The sequence below is a fragment of the Grampus griseus genome, assembly GCF_964374135.1.
Source record: "Grampus griseus genome assembly, chromosome: 2".
Lineage (NCBI taxonomy): Eukaryota > Metazoa > Chordata > Mammalia > Artiodactyla > Delphinidae > Grampus > Grampus griseus.
The window spans coordinates 75,748,934-75,776,401 of NC_139018.1; the positions used below are offsets into that span (position 1 = coordinate 75,748,934).

General features: G+C 41.7%; 1 protein-coding gene across 4 annotated transcripts in view; it reads left to right on the top strand.

Annotated features, from left to right (window-relative positions):
• CHD8 (chromodomain helicase DNA binding protein 8) overlaps positions 1-27,468 on the top strand; it is a 56,636-nt gene that overhangs the window by 6,287 nt on the left and 22,881 nt on the right. For 3 of the 4 annotated variants that reach the window (XM_082647632.1, XM_082647635.1, XM_082647634.1), the window contains exons 2-10: positions 11,603-12,660; positions 13,555-13,926; positions 14,652-15,037; positions 16,014-16,128; positions 21,732-21,914; positions 21,996-22,064; positions 22,423-22,478; positions 22,990-23,107; positions 27,188-27,271. In XM_082647632.1, the coding sequence (XP_082503758.1) occupies positions 11,818-12,660; positions 13,555-13,926; positions 14,652-15,037; positions 16,014-16,128; positions 21,732-21,914; positions 21,996-22,064; positions 22,423-22,478; positions 22,990-23,107; positions 27,188-27,271 (2,226 nt within the window). In that variant the 5' untranslated portion in view covers positions 11,603-11,817. Of the gene's footprint in view, positions 1-5,651; positions 5,721-11,602; positions 12,661-13,554; positions 13,927-14,651; positions 15,038-16,013; positions 16,129-21,731; positions 21,915-21,995; positions 22,065-22,422; positions 22,479-22,989; positions 23,108-27,187; positions 27,272-27,468 lie in introns of those variants that run through there. The other variant, XM_082647633.1, reaches the window with a different exon arrangement.

Here is a 27,468-nt window from a genome sequence, read left to right on the forward strand (position 1 = left end):
TAGTGGTTAGGATTCCCGGTTTTCACTGCTGCGGCCCAGGTTCAATCCCTGGTCGGGGAACATTGTGCAAGCCATGCAGTGTGGCCCCCCCCCCCAAAAAAAAGTAAGTAAATATTTATATTTTTCTGTTAGGCTGAAAAAATATATGTATACTTGGCCCAATAAAGTAGGGCATGCGAGGGTGGTGTGGGAGAGCATAAAGAGGAACAGGACTCTTACCTAAAATATATATATTATGGCGGGAGGGCAAAATGGGCAAAGGGGATCAACTGTATGGCAATGGATGGAAAGTAACTTTGTGGTGGTGAGCACGCTGTAGTGTATACAGAAGTAGAAAAATAATGTTGTACACATGAAATTTATGTAACATTATAAACCAGTATTACCTCAGTAAAAAAAAATTATGTATATCATTATTTACGCTGGATGTCCAAAAGTGGTGTCACACAAGGTAGATATATTAATCCAGTTAGATATTCCTCATCTAGAACCTAGACTATTATTTTCACCTTGGTGAACATGTGCCAGTGAAGAGGAACTTCTCCAGATCCAGTCTAACTTGACCCCAGTGATCGTTAAAAATTAGGTTCTTACATTCTGTCTTCAGACTTAGACCAAAACTCCAGAGTTTTACTGGAAAAAAATCTACAATGAGGCTGACTTAAGAATGAATCCATGCCCTATTTTTGAGTCATATGGGTATGGTTTCATCCATTCACTTCTTGCCATAGTTTCAAATTGGTCACCACTGAGGCTTTATGGTCCCAAGCCTAAAGGAGATAACTGAAATTTCATTGCTTTCAATAGTAATTACCACACTATAGAAAATAGTCTTTTATGTGTATTGGATGCAGCTTCTTTTACTATACCTGAAAGCTGTGTCTGCTACAGGTCCTAAAAAGTGAAGATGCTTAAGATGTTGTGATGCCTCTTCTGAATGTTTCTGGTAGGAAATGTGCCACTGCCTGTTTACTATCTCAGCAGTCTGGAGAAGCCCTTGGTTTTGGTCAGATAGTTCCGCATTACCCCTCCACAGCCCCACTACCACACACCTTTGGCTGGAAGTTGAAAATGCATTCCTTCACAGAAGTACACTGAGTGCCTTTTACCACCTGATAAGCCAAGGAAATATTGTAATAAGTCATACACAGGCCTTGCCCTTGTGCAACTTGCATTCTAATATGGGGGTGGGGGAGGATGGATATCAAACAATGAATTATATAATGTTATTCAGGCTACTACAAAAGAGAAATTATGGATGTTACAAGAGAATTTGTAATAGGGGCATGTAGTCTACACCATAGTATAGTTGGGTGGTTAAGAGTGTGACTTCAGGGCTTCCCTGGTGGCGCAGTGGTTGAGAGTCCGCCTGCCGATGCAGGGGATACGGGTTCGTGCCCCGGTCTGGGAAGATCCCACATGCCGCGGAGCGGCTGGGCCCGTGAGCCATGGCTGCTGAGCCTGTGCGTCCAGAGCCTGTGCTCCACAACGGGAGAGGCCACAACAGTGAGAGGCCCGCGTACCGCAAAAAAAAAAAAAAAGAATGTGACTTCAGAAGCCACATTGCCTAAATTTGAATCTGGCACCACTTTTCATTAGCCGTGGAATGTTGGGCAAATTGCTTATCTTTCTGTGCCTCAGTTTCCTCATCTGTAAAATATAGTTATTTCAAGTTTAAGAAAATTGAAACTGCTGATGCATTTTCATTGTTTAGAAGAGGGCCAGGTACGTAATGTACATTCAACAAGTTTGGCTGTTTTTTGTCTGGGAGCTCAGGGAAAGCTTTTCTTTGAAATGACGATGTTGAAATAGGCTTTGAAGGATAAGTAAGAATTAAATAGGCAAAATCGATGGGGAACCAGTTAGAAGGCGATTGCAATAGTCCAGGGAAGTGAGGATGGTAAATTGATCCAGAATGGTAGTAGGGGCAGAAGTGGATGGATTTGAGGGATGTTTAGGAGGTAAAGGTAGGATTTTAAAATATTGGATAGGGGTGGTAAGGAAGAGAGTTTCTGGTCTCTACAGTCATGACTGAATAGGAGATGCTGGAGGATGATTATCCTCTGTGTGTGTGCGCGCGTGGTGGTGTGGATGGAGGAGACTACCAAGGAATCAGTCTCCTTGAGGTAATAAGCCTCTTACGGGGAGAGTTGGACGAGTGGGTCAGCCAGGGAGACTGGAGAGACTACCAGGAAGAGCTATTGGGTAAGCAAGTGAATAAACAGGCCTGGAGTTCAGACGTCTTGCCCAGAGATATAAATGAGAGACGTAAGTGTATAGATAGTTTGTTGAAGAAAATAATGAGTTGAGACCTTGTACGTGAATTACACATTCTTGAAAAGAAAGTATAGAATGAAAAAAAAAGAAGGCCTAGGACCAAAGCTTGGTGAACTTCAACAATTAAAGGCTGGTAGAGGAGAAGAATAGCAAAGGAGAATTGGCCAGAGAGGTAGAATGAAAATCAGAAAAGTGTGGTGTCCTGGAAGCCGTTCGAAAAAAGTGTTTGGGCGGCAGGGGTGTTTCTGAAATCTTTATGACCCTTCCTTGGCGCCCTGAGAGTTTTAATTTAGGTCTCTCACGACTCAAAGTTGGATGCTAGTGACTTAGAACATCTATAGCAGGTTAGGCTGACTGAAGCCGGTTAGTTGAACATGATCTTTAGACGCTAGAATCTAAAGTATAGTTATTCTTGGGGCTTCCCTGGTGGCGCAGTGGTTGAGAGTCCGCCTGCCGATGCAGGGGACGCGGGTTCGTGCCCCGGTCCGGGAAAATCCCACATGCCGCGGAGCGGCTGGGCCCGTGAGCCATGGCCGCTGAGCCTGCGTGTCCAGAGCCTGTGCTCCGCAACGGGAGAGGCTGCAACAGTGACAGGCCCGCGTACCGCAAAAAAAATAAAAATAAATATAGTTATTCCTGTTTGCTGTAAATTAGATTTAATGTAGAGGAAGCAAGGGCTACAGTGCATATTCAAACTCAATAGATATTAGCCTGCTGAAATTAATGAATTATTTTGAAGGCCATTCATGTGGGTGGTGATTCCCTCTAAGGCTGCCTAGCATCTCCAAGGTAGGTAGAGACACTGGGAAAAAGTTTTTTCTAAATAGTCTATCCAGCAACATTTGTTGAGTACCTCCTAGAAATAGTGGTTACATACCAAGAAGTGTGCGAGATGTTTCATTAATCCTCACTAATGGCCCTGTAATTTGAGCCCCCTATGTACAGAGGAATGAACTAGACTCAGAAAGGTTTATTTACTTAGTGGGACAGAAATTTGAACCCAGATCCCTCTGACTTTAAGCTCATCATACCTCCACATACAAATAAAACTAAAATACGACGTAGAAGATAATTATCCCCAAAGAGTACTTAACAAAAGTACTATGAAAGCTCATATGGGACTGGTTACTCTTAGCTTGACAGTGAAAAGTAGAGATGCATTAAATCCAATGGACATTTTAAAGTTCTTATATTATTGGACATTTTTGCTTTGTTCAATGCAATTGATCGCTCTTTCCCTCAGCAATACTCTACTGTCTTTGCTTCGGTGATATTGCAATCTCTGCTTCTCTAGCTTTGCCTTCTCTACCTGCTTAGTAGGTGTGGCTTATTCTGATTCTTAAATCCTGATGTTCTCTTGGGTTCCTCTTTAGCTTTTTTCACCCTACACCGAAAATCTCAAATTTGGGGGTTTCCAGCTAAGTGTTTTTTCTAACGCATAGTGTTTAAAACATTAAAAAAAATTAGTTGTCTGCATTTAAAACCCAGAAGATTTACGTAAAACTCTGTATTTCTGGCTTTTGAAAAACCTGAAGTTCTCTTTCAATCTTGGATGTGTGTTTCCATATGGCAACACTTAACTAGAGCTGAATAGCAGCTGCTCTCTTTGGAATGGACATCCAGTTCTTCACAGACCCCTCACATTCTCTGTTGTCTCCCCAACAGTATTGGTGCAGTGTTTCATATACTAGCTCTGATTACCCAGAGTAATTACCTGGGTAATCTCCACTCTTAAAACTACTATTTTGATACTGATAACTCTGTCACCAAGGCAACTTTTATATTTATAATCCAACCTTTTATTGAATATCACTACTTAACATGCTATAGGTAACTCAGACTAAACATGGCTGAACTCATCTTTCCCTGTAAACTCTAGGTTTTACCAATTTTTATCCCCTAAGTATTATTCCGCTCTGGCCTTGCCTTCCTATCATTACCTTTTGAACCACATTGCTATGATTCAGGCTCTAATCATCTTGTTGGTTGCAAACAACAGAAATCATCTTTTGGCTAACTTAAGCAGAAGGGGAACATATTCGAAGGATATTGTGTAGCTCACAAAATCAGTGGGAATGCTAGAGAATCTGATTTAGAAAATGATCTGAAACCAAGGGAAGTTGGAAACATGGAGAACGTGGCCAGGATCATAGCACTGAACAGTCTATGATGCTGCAGAATTCCAGTGTCTGACATTGCTGAGTATTGTCTAACTGGTTGGTTCTGGATCTTTGTATTACCACTGAAAAGTCAAGGTTTTCCACAGCAGTGTCCACTTAGACTAGGCTAGGTCATGTGCGTACTTCTTCTCCGACAGGAAGAGGAGATGGGACTCTGCCCCTCATTTCAGTACCCCCACCCACCCATCCCAGCTCTATAGTGGGGATTAAGATCCACTCTTCCATTGAAGACTTTTAACCTTGTGCTATTCTCCCAATATAGGAAGGGGGAAGCAGGAAAAAAAATCAGCAAGCATCCACAATACAACTCTTTTCTGGACTACCACAGCAGCCCCCTGACTACTTCTGTGTCCTCTGTTACATCAGCCCCCAAATCTATTCTCTATCAAACAGCCAGAGTTAGCCAACTAAAATGCATTTCTGATTATGTCGTTCCATGTTTCAGTGGCTCCTCATCCACTAGAAGAAAATGCTTTAACATGGCGTTCAAGGCTCTTTCCTTGAAGGGTCTGGCCCTTACCTATACCTTCAATCTTATCTCCCTCTGATTTCTTCTTTGTGATTTACACTTTAGCAAGACTGAACTTCAGAGCTACTTAAGAGTTTCCTCTATACGTCTCATGGCTGTTTTTCATTGCTATCAAGAATGCAGTTTGGCTTGTGGCAGAGAGAGCGCTTTATCTTTTAAGAGTAAAAGGCCCCATGTTCCAGCAATTGGGCTGACTCACTCCCATGATGGACGGAAGATTTGGCCCCTTTTAATGGGTCGTGGGAGAAGGTGCAGTCACTACAGCAGAGGAGTTGACAGTGCTGCTAGAAGGCAGGGGATTCAGAGGGAGGCGGAGTTGGCCTAGTGTGGAACACTCCCTCCCGAGTTTACGCTCTTTGGTGTGCAGAAAACAGTGTAGGTGGTGGGGGAATTTAATCGCCAGGACTAGTTTCCCGCAGCTTGAGACGGTTCTGCTGGCCAGGCTCCTTTTTTTTTTTCAAGCAAGCTGCAGGCTTCGCTTCGGCCCTGGAAACCGGATAGGCCTCTCCGTGCGCTCTCAACCTAACCCCGCGGTGGCGGGGGAGGGGGAAGCTCTGCCTAGTCCCGCCCACTGCGCTGTTTTGCGTGTTTGCCCCTGTGGTGAGTGGCAGTGAAGTTTAGCCAATGAAGACGCGGGGCGGGCAGGAGCATGAAGTTAGGCTGCGCTGGAGGAGGGGGAACTGGTGCTGGAGAGACAGCAAGAGGGGCGAACCGGCCCCCCACGGCCGCTGCAGGTAAAGGCACCTCTCTTACCTTGCTGGGGTGAGGCACAGCTCTTTTTCTACTTAAGGGCTAGTCGGGCCTTCCCGCCTGTAGCTTCCACCCTCACATTGCTCCCACCCGGGCATCCACACCCCCCCACCCCGCATCTTCCCGTCTTGGCCATCCCCACCCTGGAGGGCACCCCGCTAGCTCACTCCCTCAAGAGCATGTACCTCACCTCCATTTTGGGGGCTCCAGTTGCCCGACATCGCCCTCCTCTGCTGTGTGGGCCTTACTGGCACCAGCCCTGGCAGTATGAGCAGGTACTGTACCCGGGTCCCCGCCACCCCCGCCCCCAGTCGCGTCTCCCTCTCCGTCAACCCCGCACTTCCTTACCTTGCCCCTTCCCTTCCACATGAGTACATATAATTTCTGTAGTTTCTCCTTTACCCCTTGAACATACGAACATGCTTTTAACATTCATAGTTGCCTATTTTGCTTTCCCTGTTTATTCAGAAGGACTCACTTTACCAGCCATGTTTGCCCCAAATGTCCATACTCCTGACTGAGGTTTGAGTGCTTTTTTCTGTAATTGGGAAAACAAAAACAGAGTAGCCACACATTTGGAATTGAGAATGGTGAAGATAGAGAAAATGGCCTAGGATCTCGACCTTCGTGAGGAGAATCTCCTGAGTGGCTCCAAGTTAATAGCTCTATTTCTTATGGTCTGTGTCCCTCCATCCTGATCCTTTGCTGACCCTAAATTGTGATTCTGTTCACCTTGGATGTTTATTTCCCATTTCTTTATAAGATTTGAGACCCTTTGGGTTTCACAAATGTCTCCATGATACAGTTTTTAAATCCTCCTCTTTTAAAATTATGTTGGTGATTTTAATTTTAAGCCTTCTGATTTATTTTATTTTCAAGGGGTTTCTTCAGACTGCTTCTACCCATCTTGTTTCCATATCGTGTTTATGTCTGCCTGCCTGCCTATGCTGATCCTCTTGAAAGGATACAGTTTCCAATAACAAGATTAATACTTTGAAGTAAAATAGTTTGTTCTTTGAGCAGTTAGAGGTTAAGTGGGCATGGCTGCTACTTTCTAAAAGTGCATATTAACCCCCCAGAAAAGATCAGTTTTTGTCAATATGGCATTCATCTGTTATCTTCTAAGAGGATGGATAGTACAGAGAAATCTGTAAAGGGAGAATGGATGTCTGTAGTTCAGTTTATATAATTTTATGTCTTAGACAGCTGGACTAATTTCTGTTGCAGTGTTTCTCATCCGTCATAAAGAATATGATAAACTCCCTTTTGAGAGACCATAAGAAATCTTACCCCATCACAGAGATGTCGATAATCCTTCCAAACCAGGCATACTTCTTTTTCTGCCCCCCACCCCTACCCATGTTGTCCAGTTTTATTGAATATAAATAACCTAAACAATGAGATGTTTTCCTTTTCCATTTGACAAATATAAAATTATAACACCGAATGCACATTTTCAAACTTTGCATACCTTCCATCTCCCAGTTGAGAATCACTGCTTTGTTGAAAGGTATGGGGAGATTGAGATGGAAAAGTATAGAGTAGAATTAAAACTAAGTCTTTTATGATTGGACCCACAAGTTGTTATTGAAATGGGCAAGGGTAGGGAGACACGTTAAAATAAGAACAGGAGAGTTGGGACTCTAGGTTTCTAAGAAAACCCAGAAGAACTACATTAAAGATGATAAAGCTGCAAAAAAACATCAGTTTATATTTATTTCAAGGGAAGGGAGTAGTTTCTCCTTAAAGAAGATGATGAGATGAAGGGCTTTATATAAAGAATTCCTCTGGCTTGTTATTTGGAAGTTTTAGATGGGTGGCCTTGGATTTTAACCTTAACTTACTAGTTAGTTCTACTTCTCCCCCTCTCCCTCCCTCCCCCCCAAGATTTTCTGTCGTTAGTCTACTCATTAGTTTGGAATTATGGAAAGTGATTAAGTGCAACCATCAAGCTCTCTGTCTTTCCTTTTGAGCATATACATATGTTCCTCTTTGGGGCAGTGGTAGGTGAAGACTGGCCTTTCATTCTCAATATGATTAAAGTTTGCTATGATTTCTTTATCTAGGCAGTTGCTTTACTTAGGGATATATTAAGGGTTTTGTATATTTGAGTGCTTAACATCTATTTATTTAATAAATTTATTTATTTATTTATATTTGGCTGCATTGGGTCTTCGTTGCTGCACACAGGCTTTCTCTAGTTGCAGTGAGCAGGGACTACTTCACGTTGAGGTGGCTTCTCTTGTTCCGGAGCACAAGCTTTAGGCACACGGGCTTCAGTAGTTGTGGCTCACGGTCTCTAGAGTGCAGACTCAGTAGTTGTGGCGCACCGGCTCAGTTGTTCCGTGGCATGTGGTATCTTCCCGGACCAGGGCTCGAACCCGTGTCCCCTACATTGGCAGGGGGATTCTTAACCATTGTGCCACCAGGGAAGTCCAACATCTGTTTATTTTTATTACCAGGGTTTGAACCATGGAAAGAGAATTCTACCAAGCTCATCTACCATGGGGTAGATGAGCTTGGTAGAGTAGGCCAGACATGGGTATAGCCAGGATAACCCATAAGTAGGAACAGAAGGAGCGGTGAAGAAAGTTGGAGATATGTTTGGAGAAGGTTTATTCTTTTGAGAGTCAAGGACAACTTAAAGATATGAGTTAAAAAAGAAGCTGGAGACTAGGATTAAAAAAATTGTACAAGATGAATTAGGTCAGTAGAGGTGAGTTGATGGGATGGGACTGAGAAGTAGTGTGACTTGATGCTGTGGTTTTTAAATTATTGGGCCCCGACTGACCCAGGAGAAGCAGAAATTTGGTCCAAAAATTGGGAAGGGAGATAAATGATAAGTGCATTGACCTTTAAAAACTTATACTTGAGTCATATGGAAGTAAGGAAATATTTCAGAAGCTATTAGCCTCGTTTCTCCCATTAAAAAATGAGATCTCTCTCTCTCTCTGACGTTGGGCTGTTGTGGAGGGAGGGAAGGAAGAGCATTTGGGTGAATAAATAGCAAGGAGTCCTGGAAAGGACAAAATACCCCATGGAAGAAAAGGCAGGTTATAAACTATTATCAGCATAAACTTTTAGTTAGTGCAAACTTTCACTGTAGTTTTTATATTTTTAGTTTTTATTTTTTTGCGGTACGCAGGCTTCTCACTGTTGTGGCCTCTCCCGTTGCGGAGCACAGGCTCCGGATGCGCAGGCTCAGCGGCCATGGCTCACAGACCCAGCCGCTCCGCGGCATGTAGGATCCTCCCGGACCGGGGCACGAACCCGTGTCCCCTGCATCGGCAGGTGGACTCTCAACCACTGCGCCACCAGGGAAGCCCTCACTGTAGTTTTTTTGTGACATTTAACTGTTAGATATTTAGTGTAACTTCTCTGACAGTGAATAGGAGGTGAAAGATAATAGGTGGCAAAGTAGGGCATAACTAGAAAACAGCTGATGGTAGTGTTGAGAAAATCGATAAAATTATTGAGTAGATTTTCATTAAATTAAGAAATACCCATAACTTTAAAAAATTATTTATTTATGGCTGCATTGGGTCTTCGTTGCTGCATGCAGGCTCTTCTCTAGTTGTGGCGAGCGGGGGCTACTCTTCATTGCGGTGGCTTCTCTTGTTGCGGAGCACGGGCTCTAGGTGTGTGGGCTTCAATAGTTGTGGCACACGGGCTCAGTGGTTGTGGCTCACGGGCTCTAGAGCACAGGCTTAGTAATTGTGGCACATGGGCTTAGTTGCTCCGCAGCATGTGGAATCTTCCCGGACCAGGGCTCGCACCCGTGTCTCCTGCATTGGCAGGCGGATTCTTAACCACTGTGCCACCAGGGAAGTCCTATCCATAACTCTTCAGATCACCATTTTGAGTTACTTTGGGACAGGTGTTAGATAGGAGAGGCTGGAATGAGCTAGTGGAATAGTTTAACCAGGAGTGGGAAGTGATACGGACCCTGGTTGAGATGTGAAGGGTATACAATTACTGAAGCTAGGAAGATCTTGTTTAACATTGGTGGAGATGCCATGTATGCTTTGTAATTTTGACTGATGTGCCAACTACTGATGAGTCTCTTATCTATGTCTGATTTTCTGGGCTACTTACCCACATTATATTGTTTTACAAGGATAACTGGAATGAGTTAAGGAAAGGGGAAAAAAAGTTTGGGGGTTGTGTGGAAGAGCCTTCTTCAGTCAAGTCTGTACTGTGTCACTGACAAATTTCTCCTCTGATATCTTCTAAAAGTTAGGAGAAATGGTGTTATCAAGCAAGGCTTTTCTGGATTGACAAATATTGATATCATATACAAAGAACAGATACTACACTTTCATATAGTTTAGTTAGGTGGTGATGTACTTATAATTCCTTGTCTTAGTTTTTCCTTTTCCCAGCATTTTATGAACTTAAAGCCCCAGATGTGGATTTAGTAAACATAATTTCAGTTATTTGTAGGACAGTTTTTCAAGATAGGAAGTATTCTGCTGTCTCATCTTGGAATCAGGGAATAACAGTTAGTTTCTCTAAGGACTGAATGGTTCATTCCAGACAATGCAAGCAAATACTTTAATTCATTAAATTTTTTTTGAGTAGCTATTGTGTATGTGATATTCTTCTGGTTCTTTAGGGATCCACAGATGAATAAGACGTGGTCCCCACCATTCAGAAACTCTTCTTTCTCGGGGAAAGAGGAGCTGGGCCACCATGCAGGGTTGTGCAAGGTGTGCATTGCAGGTGTTCACTATCATCATAGATAATATGTTTAGTATGACAGTTTTCCAGCAGATGGCAAACAAGTATCTTGAGTAGGCAGCTTTTTATAATTTGCACAAAAGAACCTTTTGGGCCTTCAGAGGAAATGGACAAGAAACTTACCATTTTAATAAAATGTTAAATATAAGTGCTTTAAATAAGGTGCAGACAACACTGTGGATATTTAAAGAAGGTGAACGGACCAAGTCATCAAAAATTGCTCACCTTATGGAGGTTCAGGGCTCACCTTGTGGAGTAGAAGACCTTTGAGGGTGTCAGAAATTTTAGCTGGAAGAGAAGTTTGGGAGGAGCGTGGTGGGGATGTTCCAGGAAGAAACTACAGCATAATAGGCAAAGTCATGCAGATAGGAATGTCATTAAGGGAACTGTATTTTCTAGTTGGACTGGAATGTAGGGTATATATGGGAGGTGATGAGAGCATAGGAAGTGATGAGACTGAAAGTTGGGAATGTAAACTAGAATGAAATTGTAGCATTCTTTGAATCTCTTGCAAAGGAAGTTTTTGATCTTAAATATGAGAAAGTGGGGAGGGGACGTCATAACAGAAACACTACGTATCGATTCATTCATAGGTTAGGTAGAATGAAGTTTGTGAAACTTCCTGGGTAAGATTATACTATAAGCTTGGTTAAAGGTGGTTATTTTTGCCAGTAGTAAGTAAAAGTATCTAAAATACAAGGGAAACTTACAAAATACAGTATATCCAGAAGGCTTTAGCTATATTCACTGAAGTATTGCTGGTATATTGTTAAGTTCTGTCAACTTACGAACCTGAAATAGAAGGTGAATGAATGTTAAATTTCCTGATCTCTACCTAAGAATGATAATTATTAAAAGAAATGGACAGAGATAGCTGAATGATCTTGACAGACAGAAGCTTCAAAGTGTGTAAGAGCCCCAAAAGGGCGTTGGATTGTTTCTTTTTTTCTTTTTTAGTTTTAGTTTTAAAGCAGAAATGTGGATGTTCTTTCCGCTGTGTCTCTGTCCTCAGATTACCTCACATTTCCCTCTTCTCTTATTATTTTGATGCTATTTGATATTAAGGCTAGAAATTTTCCCTGAGGTCACCTACTTTGCTTATTTGTCATTTGTCTTCCTACAACAGGAGTTCCACCATCTTCCTCTGAAGACCTAGCCATCTTGCTCCATGAAGGTCAGGACAATCTGACATGCACTTGTTTCTTGCCTCTTTACCTGAAGAGTAGTCCTCTTCCATTGTGTACATTTTTTTCTTAATAGGGGAGGGGAGGGGAGAGCCATTACCCCCCCTCCCCTTCCCTCCTTAAACCTTGGGGAAGTAACCCCCATTGCTTTCCCAAGATGGCAGACCCCATCATGGATCTGTTTGATGACCCAAATTTATTTGGCCTGGACTCTCTTACTGATGACAGCTTCAATCAGGTTACACAAGACCCTATTGAGGAAGCCCTTGGACTGCCAAGCTCTCTGGACTCCTTGGATCAGATGAACCAGGATGGTGGAGGTGGTGATGTGGGGAATTCATCAGCAAGTGACTTGGTCCCCCCACCAGAGGAAACAGCCCCCACAGAACTTCCCAAAGAATCGACAGCTCCAGCTCCAGAATCTTTAACCTTGCATGATTATACCACTCAGCCCGTCAGCCAAGAGCAGCCAGCCCCACCTGTCTTACAGACACCGACGCCAACGTCAGGACTTTTGCAGGTCTCCAAGAGCCAGGAGATCCTGAGCCAAGGGAATCCTTTCATGGGTGTCTCTGCCACAGCTGTTCCCTCCAGTAGTGCTGGAGGGCAGCCACCTCAGTCAGCCCCTAAGATTGTTATCCTTAAGGCCCCACCCAGCTCCTCAGTCACTGGTGCCCATGTGGCACAAATTCAGGCCCAAGGTATCACCAGCACAGCTCAGCCCCTCGTGGCTGGCACAGCCAATGGTGGAAAAGTCACTTTTACCAAAGTGCTAACCGGCACTCCCCTTCGACCTGGTGTTTCCATTGTCTCTGGTAATACAGTGTTGGCCGCCAAGGTCCCTGGGAACCAGGCTACTGTTCAGCGCATTGTCCAGCCCAGCCGACCAGTAAAGCAGCTGGTCCTACAGCCAGTTAAGGGTTCAGCTCCTGCTGGAAACCCTGGGGCCACAGGGCCCCCACTGAAGCCTGCAGTTACACTGACCTCTACACCTACCCAGGTGACTTGAGTGAAAGGGGGAGGTGAATTTTGGTTTAGTAGAGGGCCCAGCAACTGTGTGAGAGCAAGCACAGGAGAGCTGTCTCTAGGAAATCCTGTTTAAATTCCATCTTTACTTTTTATCAGTTAGTATTGACAGCATTGTATTTATCACTTACTAGGTGGAAGCAGTTAGTGTTAATGTATTTTTTTGAGCTCTTACTACATATTCACACTGTGCCTAGCTGGTGCTGAACAAGATAGACACAGTCCCTGTCCTTACAGAGCTCACAGTCTGCCAGGAAAAACAGACCTTAAACAAGAACTCATAATAATGTATGATATAAAGTTATATGAGTAATATAGGATGCAATGGGAACAAGAATCATTTTTGGAAAACTACATTTATTTTTTGCAAGACTTACGGAAGCTATGTGTATCTCTCCCCTGTTCTTATTACTAAGATTGTCCTCCTCTGACTTTGCCCAGTGAAAAGGCTAGTTTCTAGTATAAGAAAATAGAGGCTCTAGGCTCTAAATCAAGGGCCAGAAGAGTTTGGGGGGAGGGGAAGACAGTATTAAGATAAGTAGCATTGGTGGAGAGAAGCTATAAGGAGGTGGATTTCAGTTCAGTATAGACTTTTGTTCTAATAGATTTCCAGAAAATGGAATGACTGCCATAGAAATAGAGCGAGCCTCCCAACAGTTTTTCAGGAACAGGCTTGATACCCGCTGGGCAGAGGTTATATAGAAAAGATCTTATCAGGAAAGACAGGAGGATGAACAGAAGGAATTATACTGTGCTTTCTGACCCTCAGCTGTTGTAACTCTAGGATGAGGAAAACTGGTGTAAACGTTAAGGGGTCTGCCATTCTTTAATGTTCTATCTCTCTTGCAATTTCCTTTCTTCACTCTAGGGTGAATCGAAACGCATCACGCTGGTCCTCCAGCAGCCACAGTCTGGAGGTCCCCAAGGACACCGGCACGTCGTGCTGGGGAGTCTGCCAGGCAAGATAGTGTTACAGGGCAACCAGCTGGCAGCCCTGACGCAAGCCAAGAATGCCCAGGGGCAGCCGGCCAAAGTAGTGACTATCCAGCTGCAGGTGCAGCCGCCACAGCAGAAGATCCAGATTGTACCGCAGCCTCCGTCGTCGCAGCCACAGCCCCAGCAGCCATCCTCAGCCCAGCCAGTGGCTCTTTCCTCTGTGCAGCAGGCTCAGATAATGGGACCAGGGCAGGGCCCGGGACAGAGACTTTCAGTACCGCTCAAGGTGGTGCTGCAGCCCCAGGTGAGACTTCCATAGTGAAGAAGGGAAGCACATCCCTTAGTCCCTGGCTGTTCCCCTCGGCAGTCACTCACTGTTGAACGTGGGGCCAGTCTAGGTTCATACCTCTGAAGTGACATGCAGACTTTTAGTTCCTTCACCCGTGGAAACCTTGTTGTAATTACATCATGAAAAGATTTGAGGGTTATTATTGGGTTTGGGATCAGAGATGATTGTCTGGTATTTGTCTTTGAACCGTTTCATTTACAATCTTTTCTTAATGTTCTTGTGAAATGAAAATGACTGGAAATATCCTCTCATTTGAAACATAAAGAAATAGCCTTAAAGAGGCCAAGTGATTGTCCTTCCTCTCACCCCCAGGGAGATGAAGGTAGGCCAAGAGTAGAATTTGAATTTTTTTACCTTTAGCCTAGAGACCAGTGTTGGTTGTATTGTTTGAAAATTTTCTGGAATTATGGAGATGAGTATTGACATTAGGAGCATGGCTTAAGTATATTGAAGGTTAATTTGGCACAGTTCTTGCCTTTTCTCATCTGCATCCCACCAAAAAACACTTTTTTTTGGGGGGGGGCGGGGGGAATGTGTCTCTAGGTTCAGTAAGACTTGGTCTGAGTCAGGTTCTTGAGGAATTAGAGAACTGACATTTCTAGCCTACCTGCTTCAGAGTTGTTTTATTCAGGTTTTTCAGCTACAAGCATGTTGAAATTTTAGTGTCTTTATTTCTGTAGGCCGGCTCTTCCCAAGGGGCCTCTTCTGGGCTCTCCGTAGTTAAAGTTCTAAGTGCCAGTGAAGTGGCAGCTCTGTCCTCACCAGCAAGCTCTGCTCCTCATACGGGGGGCAAGACGGGAATCGAGGAAAACCGTAGGCTGGAGCACCAGAAGAAGCAAGAGAAAGCAAATCGGATTGTAGCGGAGGCCATTGCTAGGGCCCGTGCCCGGGGCGAACAGAACATACCTCGAGTCCTGAATGAGGATGAGTTGCCTAGCGTTCGGCCTGAGGAGGAGGGTGAAAAGAAACGCAGGAAGAAGAGCAGTGGGGAGAGGCTCAAGGAAGAAAAGCCAAAGAAGAGCAAAACATCTGGTACCTCCAAAACCAAGGGCAAGAGTAAGCTAAAGTAAGTACCACCCTTTGCTCTTTTGACGGGACATTTGAGGATAGTGCATACATCTTAAAATTCGTGTTGTATTCAGCAGCTACAAAGCTCAAGGTGGTCTCTCTATCATTAGAAGATAATAAGGCCTTTCTTTTCTCTGTCCCAAGTGAACACCAAGGCACGGGAAAGATAGCCAGTCTTGTGTTAGGGGTTACATTTAAAAGCTGTGCCTGTGTTTTTCTATATTCTTCCCGATTTTGTATCACCATTGTGTGGAAGACTTCTCACTAGCCTCCTACCACCCACACCAGTAAAAGAGAGCTGCTGTAGACATAGCTGCCCTGTTCTTACATTTCCTCTGTGAACTGGGGAAGATTTCAGCAGCCACTGTCAGCCTTAAGCAGTCTTGACAGAACCATGGCTTTGCCACATAATTCTTGTCACAATTGGCAAGAATTCCTTCCGTGTCTTGTAGCTTCACTCCTTTCTCTCTAGCTTCCACTCCCTGAGATTCTTCAGGCTTTGTGGTGTAATTATAATAATGCTTCATATCTGTACAGGATTTTTCAGCTTTAAAAAGCAAGTTTCATATCTGGTATCTTACTTGATCCTCAACAGCTGTCAGGCCAGATGTTATCATCAGTGTTTGCTACTTACGAAACTAATGCCCAGCTAGTGACAGAACTGGAACTAAAACAAGGCCTTGTAATTCTTAGTCAAGAATTCATTCTGCTGTGTTATTCTACCTTTCTTCAGGTATTTGTGAATACAGTGGTAACAGATTTGTCAGATCTGGTGTAAAGGTCAGCTGGTATTTTAGAAACCCTAATGTCTTCTTTTTTCAAACACGCTGCTCAATAGCTGTGTGTCCCACAGACTGAAGATCTAGACACTTATGCCTGGAGACTTTGTACGTGATGGTTTAGATTAATTATATTTTCTTATTCCTAAATTTTCCTTGCCTTCACTGTAACTGAATTTGGTTTTTCCTTTTTAGCACCATCACTCCTGTGGTGGGTAAGAAGAGAAAGCGTAATACCTCATCTGATAATTCAGATGTGGAAGTCATGCCTGCACAATCACCCCGGGAAGATGAAGAAAGCAGCATTCAGGTAAAAGGAGCCCTGAAGAACTTACTGAGAAAAATCATGTTTTACTTCTGACAGACAGACCAAGAATAGATATGGAGAGACGATAAGCCTATGCACATTTCACCAGTTTTTCTAAACCAGAGGTAGTCCTAAAAAGTAGAAGAGGCAAGATCTGGTCATGGTCATGTCTTTTAAATTTGAATTTTTTTAGGCAAAAAGCATATTACTATAAAAAAGCAATATTCATTTTCTCAAATTCCAGTGTTTCAAAGACTAAGCAAATATGAAATTATGCTGCAAGATTGTTGTTTTGGGTATGGCAATACTTTGGTTTCTCTTAGAACTGTCCAGCTATCCCCCTTTTGCCTTACTTCTTTCAAAACTTCAGGGTTTTCAATTCTTGCCAAAACTTCAGAGTTTTGGTGCTGAGAAACTGGGGTGTTTAAGGTACAATGTTTTTGCTACCTTTTGAAGATGAGAAACATTGGGAAGAGAATAAAAGAAGCTGGACCAGAAGAACTTTAGTCCTCTATCTCTGTTGCCTTATGGTACCATCTTTGGCTCTAGTTTCCAACCATGGAAAGAATGTGTTGTTAATGATTCAGGAGACCCGTGGTACTTCTAAGTAGCTCTAATGGGCCTGGCCAGGTTACTTAGCTATGTGTAAATTCTTTATTTGAAAAATGGAGGTTTGGACTAAACAAACCTCAGGTGCCTCACTAGCTATCAGTACTTTATAAATGTCTCCTCTCTTCCTTTTTTTCTTTTGATTTGAATTTTATTTTATTTATTTATTTTTTTATATCCTCTCTTCCTTAATATACATTCAATACCTTGATAAACTGAGACTTTGGTTCTTCTGGGGTATGTTTACATGTGAGAATAGCCAAGACATTTTTGAAAAGGAGAATGAGGCAAAAGCTAGATTTAACAGACATTAGAGTACATTATGAAATAATAATTACTAAGAGTTTAAAATTAGAGAAGAAATAAGAGATTAGTAAAAGATAATAGAGTCTAGAAGAGGATTCAAATAGTTGTTATGAGAAGTTAGTATATGAGTTAAAAGGCCATTTATCAGTGGAGGGAATTCCCTGGTGGTCCAGTGGTTAGGACTCTGCACTGTCACTTCCGAGGGCCCAGGTTCAATCCCTGGTCTGGGAACTAAGCTCTGCAAGCCGTGTGGTGCAGCCAAAAAAAATAAAAAAATAAAATCAATGGAAAGAAAGATTATTTAATAAATTAAGTTAGGACAACTGGCTACACATTTAGGAAGAAATAAATAAAATTGGATTTCTTGCATTACTCTTTAACAAAAACAATTTCTAGTTTAATCAAGGGTCTAAATGCAAAAATTGAAATCATGAACCTTTATAAAACATGGATAAGTTTTTTTTAAAATAATTGTAAAATCAGGTAGGTCTTTCTAAGGAGAGTATTAAAATTCAGAAGTCATAAAGGGAAAGATCGATACATTTAACTGTATAAAAATTATGCATGGGACTTCCCTGGTGGTGCAGTGGTTGAGAATCCGCCTGCCAATGCAAGGGACATGGGTTCGATCCTTGGTCTGGGAAGATCCCACATGCGGTGGAGCATCTAAGCCTGTGTGCCACAGCTGCTGAGCTTGCGCTCTAGAGCCCGCGAGCCACAACTACTGAGCCCGAGTGCCACAACTACTGAAGCCCGCGTGCCTAGAGCCCGTGCTCTGCAACAAGAGAAGCCACCACAATGAGAAGCCCAAAGAGTAGTCCCTGCTCGCCGCAACTAGAGAAAGCCCGTGCGCAGCAACGAAGACCCAATGCAGCCAAAAATTAATAAATATATTTTTTAAAAAAATTACGCATGTGCAACAACAACAAAATTCTCTAAACAGCATAGTGGTTAAGACCACAGACTGGAGCAAGATTTCTTGGGTTCTCATCTTAACGCTACTGTTCACTAACATTGTCACTTTAGGCAAGTTTACTTAACCTCTTGGTGTCTCAATTTCCTCATCTCTAAAATGCAGATAGTAATATCTACCAAGTAGGGTTGTTAGGAGGCTTAAATGTAAATGTTTATAAAGCACATAGAACAGTGTTTAGGTAAGAGAGCTTAGTAAGAGTTATATATGTGTTTGTTAAATAAACAAAGCACAAACTGAAGGCAAATCTTTGTGATATAAGAAATACAAAGATTAAAAAAAATTCAAAAGTGGTGTATTAATATGCTAGGGTTGCCAATACAAAATACCACAAATTGGGTAGCTTAAACAACAGAAATTTATTTTCTCACAGTTCTAAAGGCTAGAAGTCCAAGATCAAGAGCTCAGCAGGTCTGGTTACCTCTGAGACCACTCTCCTTGGCTTGCAGAGGGCTACCTTCTCACTGTGTCCGCACATGGTCTTTCCTCAGTGCGTATATCCCTGGTGTCTTTGCGTGTGTCCAAATTCCCTCCTCTTTTAAGGACACAAATCCAGTTGAATCAGTGCTCACCCTAACTTAATCACCTCTTTAAAGGCCCTGTCTTCAAATACAGTCACACTCTGAGGTATCAGGGGTTAGGATTTCAACATAAGAATTTGAGGGGATACAATTAAGGCCACAACATTGGTAATACCAGTGTTGGCAATGGAGACCTCACAGTCCCCCAGGTCTTTTCTCCAGAGGTAACCTCTGTTACTATTTTTGTGTATCTTTCCAGAAATATTCTTTACTTTCATGAGCACTCTAATTCCACTACCACTTACTGTTTGTATTCCATACCTACTCTTCTGTACTGTTGCTTTTTTTCTCCAACAATATATCTTGAAGGTAGTTCTTTATCAAAAAGATAGATCTAGCCATTCTTCCTCACACTCTGTTTTCTATTATGAAAAATTTGAAATATACACCAAAGTAGAGAGATTATTTTTTTATTTTTTGCGGTACACGGGCCCCTCACTGTTGTGGCCTCTCCCGTTGCGGAGCACAGGCTCCGGACGCGCAGGCCCAGTGGCCATGGCTCACGGGCCCAGCCGCTCCGCGGCATGTGGGATCCTCCCAGACCGGGGCACGAACCCGCGTCCCCTGCATCGGCAGGCGGACTCTCAACCACTGCACCACCAGGGAAGCCCCGAGAGATTATTTAATGACATCCCGTGTTCCATCATCCCAGAAAGTTCCCTTGTACCCTCTTTTCAGTCAGTTCACCATCCTCTCCCCCACACCTCCACATAGGCAACCATTGTGCCCCTTTTTATTACCATAGATTAAACTTAGCCTGTTCTTGAACTTCATGTAAATGGAATCACGTAGTATGTACTCTTGGGTCTCACTTTTTTCAGCATAACGTTGTTCAGATTTATTCATGTTGTTGATGTATCTGAAGTTCATTCATTTTTTTTCTTGAGAAACATTTTTATTTATGAATATAGCACAGTGTTTATTCATTCTATTAGACATTTGGTTTGTTCCCAATTTGGAGCTGTTATGAGTAAGCCTGCAATGAACAGTCTCAGTACACATACTTTGTGGACATAGGTTTTCACTTCTCATAGCTAAATTCCCAGGAGTTGATAGACTGTGGGGTAGTTAAACATTTAACCATTTAACTTTATAAGAATCTGCCAGCTTCCGAAGTGATTGTGTCATTTTACACTTCCACCAGCAGTGAGAGTTCCACTGTCACTTCATATATTTTGACTATAGCGTAATTTGTTTAACCAATCCCCTGTTGATAGGCATTTAGGTTTTCTCTGGTCTTCTACTACCACAAGTAATGCTACAGAGATTTGTATATATGTGCAAATTTATCTGTAGGATAATATCTTTGAAGTGGAATTGTTGGATCAAAGGGTATTGTCAAATTTTCTTCTATAGAAATTTTTTTCATGCCAGTGTGTACTCTCACCAACAATGTGTGCGTTCCTGTTTCAAATATTTGATCCAACTTTCTGATTTTTGCCGCTCGGTTAGGTGCAAGAGAAAAAAAAAGGGGGGATCTCAGTTTAGTTTTCAGTTGTAACAATTTTATTCTGAGTGTGAGCATCATTTTACACTAAAAGCCATTCTGGTTTTTTCTATGAACTATTTATGTTATTTGCCCATATTTCTATTGTGTTGATCTTTTTCTTAGTGATTCAAAAGACCTCTTTATGCTTGGGAAATGTATCATATGGCATTTTTTCTCTAGTTTATTATTTCTCTCAACTTCGTTTATGATGGATTATATTGATATTACTCAGATATCTTAAACTTTTTACAAGGTCAAATTGATCAATTTATTAGAAACACCTTCTCTACTCCAGGATTATAAAAAAAAATTCTTCCACATCTTCTTTTAGAAATTTTATGGTTTTTTTTTTAACTTTTAAATCTTGCAGTCTTTTTGTAGATTTGTTTCTTACATCCACTAGATGGCTAGTCATCTGTTTTCAATCCCATTTTATAGAATAATCCACTTTTTCCTCACTGATTAGAAGTTCTGTTTTTATCATGTTCTAAATCCACATAAGTATTTTAGTCTATATCTGAACATTATTTCCTTGACTTGTTTATCTCTTCTTGGAGAGGTACCAAGTTGTGTTAATTAGTATAGCTTTATATTGTCCTTAATATCTGGTAAGGCCAAGTATACTTTTTCATATTTTTCCTGGTTATTCTTAGATGTTTAGTTCGCCATTTGAATTTTAGAATCAGCTTATCTAATTAAAAAATTCTGTTAATTTTGTTTTTCAAATTTATGTGATTAGGGAGGGTATATATACTTCACTATTTATTCAACTCTCTTTTAATGTCCTATAGCGCTTTAAAGTTTTCTTCACATAAATTTTATATATTTCTTACTAAATTTAATGCTTAAGATAATTAATATTTTCTTAGAAAAAGAATATTTTCTTTTATTGTATTTTCTGCCTTAGTCTCTATAAGAATGCTATTGATTTTTAAAAATTAATTTTATGCCAAGCAAGTTTACTCATTTTCAGTAGTTCTGCTTCTAATGACTCATTTGATTTTGGGTTTTCCAGGGGTTATAATCATGATTGAAAAATAATAATTTTGTCTCTCCATCCTTCCTAATTTTTTTATCATGAGCTGCAAGTATTACTTAGATTATTTAATTAAAAAATCTTTTACTCAACCATTTGAAAGAATAAGGCAGATTTGAAATGTATTGATATGGAAAACATCTCCAAGAAAAATGCTAACAGAAAAGTAAGCAGCAGAACAATACATACAGTATGATCCTATTTATTAAAACAAACAAAAAAACTTTAGAACTAAAACAAAGGAACAATTAGAAACAAAATGTTCTTGCACCTTTGCACTCCAGGGTTGCTCCTCCTGTGAAGTTCATTGCACTCTGCAGGTTGAGAGTCCTGTTTCAGTTTTTTAAGAGCCCCTTGCCAATAGGTTACTTTCAGGTGGAATCTGATACTTTGATAAAACAATTCAGCAAGTTAATATATATTCAGTACATAGAATAAGTTACATGATTTGACATCACATAATTTGATAAATAAGCTATTTATCATCTTTTGGTTTAATTTTTCATAGGGATTTTGGAGTCAAATCTAAGTATATGACTATAGGCGAATAGTTTTAAAGGTTTTCTCCTTGAGAGACCCAAGCAGTTATTTTAACCATTTTTGCCTCTATAGAAGAGACGCTCAAACCGCCAAGTTAAACGGAAAAAATATACAGAGGATCTGGATATAAAGATCACAGATGATGAAGAAGAAGAAGAAGTAGATGTAACTGGTCCAATCAAAACTGAGCCTATCCTGCCTGAGCCAGTGCAGGAACCAGATGGCGAGACTTTGCCTTCCATGCAGTTCTTTGTGGTAAGCTGAGAACTTAAGCAATTTGAGACCTTTGTCTCCCTGCTCACAATCTCTGTTGACTGACTGCATCTTTTGCTACAGGAGAATCCCAGTGAAGAAGATGCAGCCATTGTAGACAAAGTGCTTTCTATGCGTATTGTGAAGAAGGAGGTGAGGCCTCTATTTTTAATGTCAGCCCATAATGCTGCAGTTACAGGCTGTATGTAATGAGCACCTTTGGATGTCAGGCTATATTGCTACAGTGTAGTTACAAGAGATGGTGGAGAAAAGTTAGGTGGAAAGTAGGAACTGTCTTATTGCCACTTCTTTCGCTTATTTGTTTAAACTGGAAAAGGGCTTATTTTCTCCAGCTGTCAAGCCTCCAGCATTGAAATACCAGATTAAGTTCTTTAATCCCTTAGTCAGTAATATATTCTGGGAGCATTGGTATGAAGCTCTACCATGTGTGTTAAAATGAAAAGTTCTCTTTGACAAATAAGTTTAGTAACTGTAATTTCTTTCTTCTCAGCTTCCTTCTGGACAATATACTGAAGCAGAAGAATTCTTTGTCAAGTACAAGAACTAGTATGTGATCTGTGCAAAAAAGCTTTTCACCCCAAATTCCTCAGGGTTCTAAAAAGTTCTCCTGTATAGTCTATCCTGGGTGGGAATGTGTCCCTTTTTTTATAGTCTCCTCGCCTGTTTTTGGTGAGGAAAATGTCTATTCAGAGAGAAGCTCAGGAATTGACTCTATATTTACCTGCAGAAAGGTGGGGTGAGGATGGTTCCTGATAAAATCCCTTGTAAAATCCTCTTTACGTTAGTCTAAGATTAAGACCTTGCTACTCAGAGTGTGATCCGTGGACCAGCAGAGTTAGCATCAGTTGGGTGCCTGTTAGAAATGTGAACTTTCAAGCCTACCCTAGACCAGGTGGTTTGTGTGCAAAATCAAGTTTAAGAAGCACTGACCTAAGAGACTGTCTCCCCATTGAAGCACATAGTCTTATGTCTGCTTCTGGCTAATCCCCACATCTCAGACACTAGCTGACCAATTCCCCTTTCTCACACTGTGACTGGCTATTTCCATCCCCTTTAGCTCCTATCTACATTGTGAGTGGGCTACCATCTCCCAACTAGAGAAGGATAAGAGGATCCATCAAAAACTAAAGCGCTTCAAAACCAAAATGGCTCAGATGAGACACTTCTTCCATGAGGTAATTAGGAATAGGTATTGCCTATCATTTATTTCATAGAAGCATAAATTACTGGGGTTATCAACCTTGACTGATTCTTCAAAAGACTCATAGTTGCTTTGTATATATGGGTATAAAGTGTTCATTTTGATCGTTGGACTTTTCTTACTTAATTGCCCCAGGCTTTGTTTTACCAGGTCTAAATATGGTATTTTTATAAGTTATAGGGTACTTGGAAATTGAGTTTTTTGATATTCATGAAGTACTTTCAGAACAGATGGTAAACTGACCTCTGGTCCACTTGCGGCATTCTTCTCCCTCTAATGTCAGTCTTCAGCAGTTGATTGTATCTGTGGACAGAAGCAACCATATCATTAACAGAGAACATTTATTTTCTCAAACTTCTAATCCAGTATAACTAGAAATAGTGATAAAGGAGCTTTAATACACCATACCCAGTGTTACTACTAGTTAAGTACTGGAACATCTGTAAGGGTCTCTTGAGCTGTATTTTAACTCTCGATTTTGCTTTGAAAGCTTTGTATACATACACCTTTCCCAAAATGGGATTTTTCATTACTGAGTGCCTTGAGAAGAATTCTTTCTCAGAGCTTCTTAAGACCTAAAGAGGAGGACTTCCCTGGTGGCACAGTGGTTAAGAATCCACCTGCCAGTGCAGGGGACACGGGTTTGAACCCTGGTCCGGGAAGATCCCACCTGCTGTGGAGCGACTAAGCCCGTGCGCCACAACTACTGAGCTTGCACTCTAGAGCCCATGTGCCACAACTGCTGAGCCTGCGTGCCACAACTACTGAGCCCACACACCACAACTACTGAAGCCCACGCGCCTAGAGCCTGTGCTCTGCAACAAGAGAAGCCACTGCAGTGAGAAGCCCGCGCACCGCAACGAAGAGTAGCCTCCGCTGGCCACAACTAGAGAAAGCCCACGTGCAGCAACAAAGACCCAATGCAGCCAAAAAATAAATAAATTTATTTAAAAAAAAAACCTAAAGAGGAGCTAGTAAGAAAGAGTGAAAGAAGGAATAATGTATAGCTTCAGCAAAAAAACCCAGCTGTGGCCAAATACATCTGAAAAAACTATATCACCAGGTTTGCCAATAAATGAGTTATTTTCCACATCACTTGGAGAGGGCAAGTCGGGCCATGTAGGTTTTATAATATCTTTTTATATGAAAATAATGATAATTGTGTCGTGGGGGTTTCTTTGTTTTTTGGTCTATGTTCTTTTAAAGCCTAATTTGAGAAATGTATGATGAAACTAATCCCATTCCAGTTGGTATTAGATATATAATTTGTGACCCTTGAGCCAAGCTCTGCTAACTGGCTTGTATGCCTGTTTTGTCTTTATAGGTAGGCCATTTAACCAAATCAATTATTCATTTATTCATTGTTTATTATGTGCTAGTCACTATGGTAAGCAAATCACACATGGTCTGTGTTCTCATGTAGCTCACTGTCTAATGGGGAGAGAGAGATTTAAAAATAATTCAAATTGTGGTAAGTGCCAGGAAAGAAAGAGCACAGGAAGACCTAATAAAAAAATGCCTACTTTGGATAATCAGTGAAGACTTCACTGAGAATTGAATTATGAATGAGTTAGCAAGACCATGAACACATGTAAATAGTATCCCTGGCATGGGAAATAGCAATATATGAAAGCCCTGAGACAGGATGAGGAACTGAAAGGACAGTGGGATTGATGTACGATAGACAGTGAGTGGCCCGAAATGAGATCAGAAATTTAGGCAAGCAGGTGCTTATAGACCTTTTAGTTTTGTTTTTATTCTAAGTGCAAAGAGGGAAACCACTGGACTATTTAAAACAGGTGAAAGCACATCCAATTTCCTTTTTTTTTTTTTTGCGGTACGCGGGCCTCTCACTGTTGTGGCCTCTCCCATTGCAGAGCACAGGCTCCGGACGCGCAGGCTCAGCGGCCATGGCTCACGGGCCTAGCCGCCCCGCGGCATGTGGGATCTTCCCAGACTGGGGCACGAACCCGTGTCCCCTGCATCGGCAGGCAGACTCTCAACCACTGCACCACCAGGGAAGCCCCAATTTTCATTTTTAAAAGATCATCTAGGGTTTCCCTGGTGGCGCAGTGGTTAAGAATCTCCCCGCCAACACAGGGGACACGGGTTCGAGCCCTGGTCCGGGAAGATCCCACATGCTGCAGAGCAACAGAGCCCGTGCACCACAACTACTGAGCCGGCGCTCTAGAGCCTGCGCTCTGCAACAAGAGAAGCCACCGCAATGAGAAGCCCGCGCACCACAACGAAGAGTAGCCCCCGCTTGCCACAACTAGAGAAAGACTGTGCACAGCAACGAAGACCCAACACAGCCATAAATAAATAAATAAATAAATAAAATTTATTAAAAAAAAATCATCTAGACTTTGGATTGGAGAAGAGTAAGCGTGAAAGTAGGATGAGCAGTAAGGAGGCTGTTGAAGTTTTCTAGATGAGAAATTAAGGCTTATAGCAGAGTGCTTTCAGTGGTTAGAGAGAATGGATAGATTTGAGTTTACTTTAAAGTAGAATTGACAGGTTTTGGTGCGACGGCTTATATAGATAGGTTTCTGGTCTGAGCAAATGGCTTGAGGTAGAGTCATTTATTAAAGAATGGAAGATTTTAGAAGCAACTGATTTGGGGAAAATCAAGATTTTAGTTTAGACCATGTTAAGCTTAAAATTCTGTAACACATTTCTATCAAGGAGATAGATATACAAATCTGGGTTTTTTAGGCTGCAGTTTAACTTTGGAATGTATCAGCATATACATAATTATTAAAGCCTTAATAATGAATAGAGTCACCCTGGGGAAAGTTCTATACTTTCTAATAGTTCTGTACTTTTAAAAATTTCTTTCTATAAGGCAATGGATGTAAGCCCAGGGCCAATCCTTAAGCAATTCTCACAAATTTAGAGGACCAGGTGAAGAAGGGACTGTTTGCCAGAGTGGTAGGAGAAAGATTAGGAAAAAGATATGTCACAAAAATCAGGGGGAAAGTGTCTTAAGAAAGAAAGAGTTTTTTCCTTAAGGTTTCTTGGAGATCTTTCTTTGAAGCCTTGGGTTATTTATCTTGGGATACCACCCAAAGTTGGATACCAGTGACTTAGGAAAAAAAGAGCCAGTGAAGGTGACTGAGAATTGGCCAAAACAAAAAGTGAAACCAAAATAAAGGCTACCGAAGAGAATATGGTGTCTCAGAAAAGCCTAGGGAAGAGAGTGCTTTGGGGAGAGAATAATGAATTGTTTAATACTTTGTATAGGTAAATTAAGGTGAGTACAGAAACGTTTCCATTATGTTTGGCAATTTGGAGATCATTAATAACCTCGACAAGAGTAGTTTCATTGTGTGATGGAAGTAGAAAGAAGAGTGGAGTGGGTGGACAAATAAGTGAAGGAGGTGATGAAATGGAGGTACTGTGTGTTTAAAACTCTTGGAAAAGTTTGGGTATGAAGCAGAACAAAAGAATAGTTGGAGGGGGATGTAGAGTCAGGGAGGTCTTTTTAAGACGTGAAGTTGCCTGGTTGGAGAACTAAGATCCCACATACCGCAACTAAGCCCATGCTCTCTAGAGCCCACGCACCGCAACTAGAGAGACTGCGTGCCGCAACTAGAGAGCCCACATGCTGCGACTAGAGAGCCTGTGTGCCGCAACTAGAGAAGACTGTGTGCCACAATGAAGAGCCCACGCACTGCAATGAAGACCCAGCTCAGCCAAAATAAATAAATTAATTAATTAAAGAAAAGATGAGAAATAGTCAAGCATGGTTGTATGTTATGGGCATGCTCCAGTAGAGAGAGATTCCTAAGAAGGCAAGAAGGAATGGAATCCAAAGCATATATGGAGAGAATGGCCTCTGTTAGGGAGCAGTGACACTTTATCTGGTAACAGGCAAGAGGATAGATGCAAATACAGGTAAGTGTGTAGGATGTGGTATTATGAAAATGGGGAACTCCCTTCTTTTCTCTTAATAAATTTTGAAGTAAGGTTATCAGCTAAAGGTTGCATGGAGGAGTGTGTTTCCTGGACAGTGATCTTTTGGTCTTATTGTTTGATTTCATAATTTCTCTAGGATGAAGAGCCCTTCAACCCAGACTATGTAGAGGTGGATAGGATATTGGATGAGTCTCACAGCATTGACAAGGACAATGGGGAGGTGAGTTGGGGCGTGGAGGAACATGAAAGGCCTCTTAAAGATTTCTGCCTGTCTGCTTGCCCATCCTTTATTTTTCAGATATGGCTGAAAAATTTCTTGGACTGAAAAGGTACTTTTGAATTTTTCTGAGAGATACTTAGAATGATACTGGGAAGGTAAAGGAGAACAGAGAGAGGCTAAAACGAAAGATTCTCAAA